Raw genomic sequence first — 7,809 nt, 5'->3', positions numbered from 1 at the left:
TCTCTCTCTCTCTCTCTCTATCTATCTATCTATCTATCGCTTTGGGAACTTTTGTTGAAAAGCTGTATATAAATATTCTCTGTATTCATATTTGTAGCACTTGCTGTGTATTGTTCGTTTTCAGGGAAACAACATGACCAATGCAATGCTTATCTAAATGTGCAATTGTGGGGATGGGCTGCCTGGTATAGTTAGAGGTGGCTCTGGAGGGGCCAAGTGCCCCCCAGAAAAGTAGTTGCCCCCACCTGCCCCCACATTTCTGCTTCAAAATCTAACATGTGGGACACATCTCACCTATCAGAAATTCACTTTGCCCCATTCTGGTACCATCATTGGGCATAGTTGCTGCATGGGAGCAGACACATTGAATTAGTGTCTGCAAAACATTTGCTGTGGCTTTCCTAGGACATCCGGTCTGTAGCAAACTTTTTGCTTATCTTGAATGTGAAAGAAAGAGAAAATGCAAGAGAAGAAGGAATAGAATTCCAAATTGATTGTTGTGTCTGGATTCTCTGGTCTATTTAGAGCTGGGTATGCTATTTGAGATTCTAAGTAAAAAACATATCTACCTCCATCCTTCTCTCTCATTCATTCACATTCTCTCTCCCTCTCTCTCTCTCACACAGATGTAATGCTTTCAAAAGGCCAGACTGTGGAGCTAGTATATTTTCTTAGTATGGCACAACTTCTCTTTTGAAACTGAATGATGTGAAGTGCCAGATTTAGGCAAAAGCTAAGTAATCTACAGCGTAGACCTCACATTATGAGCAGCCTCTTAGAGTACAGAAAATGACTGAATTTCATGTTTGACATAATGGGTTAAAAATAGAGAAAGGGGGGAAAAACCCATAAGGCAGACATGATGGTTCTGTTCTGATAAGACAAAAATATACTTATATGGCTACACATTTATCATAATGAGTTTATAAATCTGTGCAGAAATAACTACAATGCCTGCTAACACGGTTACAGGCAGTGTTTGCCTCTTCAGAGGAATGCTGCTGTAACCATGAGCAGTGTGGGGAGAGGAGGGGAGTGATGCATGGGGGTGGAACTTCCAACCTGTTTTGTATTGTCATGGGGCAATCAGAATGTCATAATCCGGCCCTGCTGATGTGTTGCTCAGAAAAGCAAAATCTGCACCTATTTCGGTCTCATATGATCACTACACAACTCACTGGCAGGAAACATCTAAAACCTTTGCTAGTCTGTGGAATGTGAAACAGGCTGTGCTTTGAGCTTGAAACAAAACGCCCTTTGTATAAAGGGCCTGTTTTGAGCTTGGAGCAAAACAACCCCGTTTCGATCCTAATGTTTCAGTGTTTGGAGCACCATTTTCTCTTGTTGATTGGTTTTCTGGCACTGGCTTCTGATTGGATTGCGAGCTCCTTTTTTCTTGGTTGGCTTGTTACTATACATATCAGGCGTTGTCATGGGAAACTGTGCCCCATTGGCTGGGGGGAGGGAGGGGGGAACACAAAAGGAGGAAATTTCAAAATGTATTCAAAGAGACTAAGGATGTGCATGAACTGAGGTTCGAGCACAGGTTAGGCACCACTGGAAGGGGAGCAGTGAGTTGGAGCTTTAAGAAGGAGGAGAGCTGGTGCATGTCCCAAGTGCCCACATGCAGTGCCAGAACGCACATGGCATCCACGCATACATAAGTGCCATTTGCGTGGTCAGCATTTGTATGGTCACCTTTTGCATGTTGGCATCGCATGCAGCTACTTTGGACACCTGCCGCCCCAGCAAGAAACTGCAAGGGGCAGCGGAGAGCAGGTAAGGACCTCCTCTCTTTCTTAAAGTTCTTGCTCACCACTTCCCTCCCTGCGATGCTGAACCTGTCCTTGAACCTCAGTTCGTGCACATCCTTAAATGGGACTGGGAGGCAGAGAGAGCCCTTATGCCTCTCTTGAAGATGATACATCAGGAGAGGAGGAAGGTAGGTTTGATTTTGTGTTTTATTTTCTCAGCACTGAGTATAATATGCTGTGCTATTGCTGCCATAATTGTCTGGTTTTGCTGGATCTCAGATTGACAAAGGCAGAACTTGGGTGCCTTCCTTCCTTGAGTTGTGGTTTCTTTTGTTTGTGAGATAGTGTTGTGGCTAGAAATGAACAGTGGCACCTCTGTGTGTGTGTATGTGTGATATTTCTTGGTGATTGCTGTGATGAACTCCATGTCTGGCCTTGAGATATGCTTCACTCATTGTTCTGGTCTGCTTTGCAATCTGCACTGCAAGGTGTACTCAGTCAAAATGTGGCTGAAGTTGCTCTAGTTGAGCTTATGGCTATGCTTGCTGCTAAGGGTGCTGCTGTGGCAGCTGTTGCAATGCTAAGAATGTAAGGAGTCATAATTGTGTATGAGAGAACAACTTGTGCCAATGATGTTATTACAGAGAAGGCACTGTGGTTGGCAGTGGATTCTGGGCCAGGATTCTTTTTTGGCCATTTTTGGATTGCGTTTGAAATGTGTGTTCTGTGTTGGGAGAGACAGATTTTTATTGGGTGCTTCTGCAGTGTTTTTCAAGGCAGGGTTGCAAAATGCATTGCAAATTGCAATGCAAAACTTGTATGCATGCACTCTGTGAGTGCATTGCAACTTGTTCCGGCCTTAGGGAACAATGGGGAAACTTGAAACACCCCATTGTTTCCCATGGAGTTTTGGGGAAGCTTAACAATTTGTTAAAAATTGCCCACTCTCCCATTTTTATTGTGGGTTGGGTGGCAGGTAGCACCCATCATGCCCTACCTTTGATGACACTTTGATATCCTTAAGAGCTACCCATGGAGAACAATGGGGTGTTTTGAATTTCCGCATTGTTCCCTATGGCCGAAACACTTCGAGTTGTTTTGTCAAAACAGTCGGCTGGACCGCTGTTTTGATGAAAAGTTTCAGCTGTTTTGTGTTTCATTTTGAGCTTGAAACAAAACACAAAAGGCATTTTGTGCACTTCCTTACAACATGCCTCCCCCGAAGCTTTGATGTGGCCTCATAATGGATGTGGCAATGAATACTTACTAACAGTCAATTGGCCACAGAGCTAAATCCTTCCTTCAGAATGTGGAAAGTACCTTGAGGCATAACCACTTATTTTGTCAAGTTCTCCAAACTTCTGATAACGAAGCACACTTTTTGAAAATTAAAACTGGAAGCAAATTATATTCTGACAGCTGAATATGCTTACTCTTCAAGATTAAGAATTACCCACCCTTTGAGGAGCCCCCACTCCCTATGTCTCTGCATGAGTCACTGTTCTGAGCATGACTTCTGAAAACATGAAACATTTATATTTTAGCTTATAATGGAACTGCCTGGAAAGTTGCAAAAAGGCACCTTTTCAAGTGGTAACTCTCTTACTTTTAGTAGGGGGAGAGTAACGGCCCTATCTAACCCCAGCACATCATTCTCGCAGAAGTTATTGCTGGGATCTACCTTACATTTCTTTTTAGACTGTGAGCCCTTCTGGGAAAAGGAACTATTTTTATTTATTTATTTTCTATCTGTATTGAGAACTTGCTGGAAAGCGGTATATAAATAGTAACAGTAGTAGTAGTTACACTGATTTTTGGCATGCTGCCTGCCTACCATATGAAGCTGCTTTTCACATATACATACAGATATGCTGATATAATGGCGACGTAATATGCATGATGGATCTGCTACAATCTAAATCAGTGTTTCTCAACCTTTTTGGAGTCAAGGATTCCTTGTGCAGAGTTTCAAGGACCTTGTGCAGAGTTTCCTTGTGCAGAGGTTCAAGGACCGCTACATTCTTCATGCGCAGTTTCCCAGACCAGCAGTTAGTAAAGGGGTTTCAAGTTTATCTATCTATCTAACAGACTTCTATACTGCCCAAAACTCTGGGCAGTTTACAATTAAAATAATATAAGCATTAAAATCATTAAATTTGGAATCTTTTGCAAACATGGAATATTAGGGGTTCTCAACCTTGGGTCCCCAGATGTTGGTGGACTTACTCCCATAACCCCCAACCACAATGGCATTTGGGGATTATGGAAGTTGAAGTCCACCAACATCTGGGGACCCAAGGTTGAGAACCCCTGAATCTAAAAGCCTGGGTGAACAAATATGTCTCCAGTATGTCTTCAGCATGTGCGGGGTGGGGGTGCTTGTGATTACTCAATGGTGAGGGGATGTTGGGCCATTAGAAAAATTCAAAAACTACAAAACCAACATACAAGCAAGCTTGTGAATTCCCCAAAACTCGTCATCAGGCTGGATGTCAAGCAAAGCAAAAAGGAGGTGAGGAGAGGAGAGCTGGGCAAGTTGTCAGTAGAGCTCGAAGTCTACAGTTTAACCCCCTCTTGATGGAGGTGGAGTTTTAGCCGGAGTTGTGTAGTCGCAGGGCCGGATCCAGACCACGTTAGTCAGGACCACCCACTGAAATTAATTTAGTCATCTCTCATTTGTGTCACTGCTGCTTGGTCATGATCACCTGGCTTGATCTGGATCCTGCTCTTGGTGGAGGTGGAGTTTTAGCCGGAGTTGTGTAGTCGCAGGGCCGGATGCAGACCACATTAGTCAGGACCACCCACTGAAATTAATTTAGTCATCTCTCATTTGTGTCAATGCTGCTTGGTCATGATCACCTGGCTTGATCTGGATCCTGCTCTTTGTGCACTTAATGAAACCCGCGCAGCTCCTCCAAAACTCCTTAAAAACAGTTACGTGGCAGGCACTGGGAATGGGTTTTTTTATGGTGAAAGAAAATGTGAAGAAGAGCGGTGGTGGGGACCTGATGTTAAAGGGAAGGGGGCAATTCTGAGATGGCGGGGGGTGCAGGGCGTTGTAGTGGTGGATGGCTCGTCTTCCTCACTGGGGAGACAAGGCACTGTTCAGGGTGGGTGAGGCAATGGTGCACCGGACTGCGCTCAGAAGGTCGCCTGGGTCCAAGAGCTGCTGCCGCTGTGCTTGCGGACCAGAGTGTAGCAGGTGTTCCCCCATTCTCTCTCACAGCACACACTTCTGTGCCCCCTCCCAACTCCCCTACATGTGCCAATCACACCAGCCTGCCTTTGGGGCCACGCAGCTCATGTGGTCCCACATGCTGCCCGTGCGTCACAGCGAGGCAAGCCAAGGCAACCCTCCTCCTTCCCTCCACTGCTTAGCCCTCACCGCGGCATGATCCCGGCCAGAGGTTGTGTCCCCCCCCCCGCCCGGCGAGGTCATAAAAGGGACTGCCGTCTTCCACCGGCGGTGCAGACCAGGGGGTTATAGGGGGCTGAGGGATCACAACGCCCCACCAATGCAAGAGGGAAATGGCGTTCCCTCTCAAGGTGCCTTGGCTGCAACAGGCAGCCAGTTTTAAATCGGTTGGGGTTGGACATGAACCGTGCTGGGCATCAAATCCCCAGGATCACTTCATTCCAGTGCCATTCATCCAATGACCCTTTTGCATGAATGCACAAAATGGTCTCTTGCTTCTCCCCCGCACCACGCCGCCTCCCTCCGCCACTTAGCCCTCCTTGGTACGTGTGCTTGCTCCCCTTCCCCGAGGAAGGTCCACTTGCGCTCCCTTTCTGTAAAGCCCAAGCCAAGGCAGCACTCCTCCCTCCCTCCACCACTTAGCCCTCACCACGGCATGATCCCAGCCATAGGTTCCACCCCCTGACGAGGTCACAAAGGGGACCGCCGTCTTCCACTGGCAGTGCAAACCAGGTGGTTACAGGGGGCCGAAGGACCACAACACCCCACTGATGCATGAGGGAAACAGCGTTCCCTCTCAAGGCGCCTCGGCCACAACAGGCAGCTGGGTTTCAATCAATCAACCTTTGGCTGCAAACAATGAGCATGCAAGAACCAGCAGCCCTTCAAGTGGCGCCCACTGCCATACCTTTTCCTCGATGCCTCTACACTGCATACAGTTTGAAGCTGTAAAGATAAAGATAGCTGTAGGAAGATCTCAGCAGCACATGGAGGCAAGGCGGAAGCAGGGTCCCGTGCCTCCATGATACTTCTCCTCTCCCTCTTCTGTGCCATGTGCAAAATTGAGGAAGTGAGTGCCTTGATTGCAGTTGTTTGGGGGGGCGGGCGGTTTGATTCCCAGTCAGGGACCATCACTCAACCCTTCGGGGACCGGCAGCGGTCCAAGGACCAGTGGTTGAGAAACTGTGATCTAAATATACACCTGGTTAATATGTAACAAAAGGGGTAGGAGAGAGGAAGATAAGGTTGATGACTCACAGCTATACCTGGAGTAAGCCAGTGGGAACACACAGGAAAAAGATCTGCCAGGGATTGCGGAGAGGAGCCGACCCTATGTGAACTGTCCATTTAATCCCCCATATTAAACATCTTACAAATCTTCTGTGAAGCAGATTCAGTCTTCAGGTACATGAAGGCATGTGTGAATAACTCCCTAGTTATCACTGACACTGAGAGAGAGAGAAACTGGAAGATGGAGGGTATGACACAAAAATGTTATTTGCACCCTTTAATAGCCTATGTACTTTAAGATTTCCCTCATTTCTTCCTTGCCGTTAACCTTTGGCCATAGTTTATCCAAATAAAATGCTTCCCTTATCTTCCTTATATAAGTGTACAATGTTCAGATTCTAAAATGTTTACTCTGAGAGGCATTGTTATTCCATTATGTTTATTTTTCAAATGTATCGACCATGGTTTTTCCCTGTTTATGTATTTAGAATCTGCTAGGTGTTCTTTGAACCTGATGATGATATTTTCCTGTTTCCCCTATGTAATTTTCACCACATTCTCCACAAGTGATATGTATACAGATATGTCTATACATTAACCCCAGATATGCTTCGCTAGGTACATTTTTTGTTTATGAAATGATGCTCTCAGCATCTTTGGAGAAAAATAAAGCATTTAGTTGAATTTTCCGGTACATTCAGATCTGTTCCTCGTTGTTGTGGTTGACAAATGTTCCTTTCTCAATGGGACTTCCCAACATAGGGCACTGCCTTGGGTCATATGGGGCCAAGGAAGTAGTTACTTGAGAAGCACTGCTGAACTGGACTGATCCTTGAAAATGGCTACATTATTGCATTGGGGTATGTGTGGGCACAGCATGTGTTATGCATGCATCCCATCTTTATGCTGGTGCAGCTCCTGTGGAATCCTCAGATCCACATGCAAATCAGAAGTCCTGACCTTTACACCAATGCAGGAGAATAAGAGGGCAGAGGGCACAAAAAGAAGTGAACTAACCATGAATTTATCTCCACCTTTCCTACAAAGGGCAGAATATGGAGATTTTCTTAGCAACAGATAACTTTGCACCTTTAAATATTAGTTGATTTTCATGTGACTGACCAATTAATTCATTGATTAAATATGCATAATGTTCCACATTAATAAAACAACAATTCTGAATGGGAAATGCCACACTTTGTTTTTAAATAATCTAAGCACAGCATCAAGGTACTATCTTTAAAAAGGCATTCATCTTTAGTAAAGGAAGAATACCTCTTCTGTGATGTTTTCTGTCACCAATGATTTTTCCAGGAAACAAGCAGCAGGTGTTTGTTTTTTTAAAGTAAATTACACTACAAGAACTTGCATTCAGAATAATTTAACTTTTTCTTTAAAAAATAATTGCTGCCCAATTAATCAAGGGCACAGTCTTAATCAATGAAAACATTTTTCATTGATTAATCTAATCAATTAAGACTAATTAAGATTAGTCTGCTAATAACAGATACTGTTATTAGCAATTGATGCACAATGTCCTGTTATATCCTTCACTGAAAACAGCTTGCCCTGTTTAAATTAATAGGGCTAGCAGCCAAGGGTGTAGCTAGGGAAGATGGAACTGGAGGG

At 44.8% G+C, this 7,809-nt stretch overlaps 1 protein-coding gene across 2 annotated transcripts in view; it reads left to right on the top strand.

Annotated features, from left to right (window-relative positions):
- Positions 1 to 1,522: 1,522 nt before the first annotated feature.
- Positions 1,523 to 7,809, top strand: part of SPIC (Spi-C transcription factor) — a 31,773-nt gene continuing 25,486 nt past the window's right edge. For both annotated transcript variants that reach the window (XM_053256456.1, XM_053256455.1), the window contains exon 1: positions 1,523 to 1,942. In XM_053256456.1, coding sequence (XP_053112431.1) covers positions 1,904 to 1,942 — 39 coding nt within the window. In that variant the 5' untranslated portion in view covers positions 1,523 to 1,903. The remainder of the gene's footprint in view (positions 1,943 to 7,809) is intronic.

The sequence above is a fragment of the Hemicordylus capensis genome, chromosome 5, assembly GCF_027244095.1.
Source record: "Hemicordylus capensis ecotype Gifberg chromosome 5, rHemCap1.1.pri, whole genome shotgun sequence".
Taxonomy (NCBI): domain Eukaryota; kingdom Metazoa; phylum Chordata; class Lepidosauria; order Squamata; family Cordylidae; genus Hemicordylus; species Hemicordylus capensis.
This window is presented reverse-complemented; position numbering and strand designations above follow the sequence as displayed.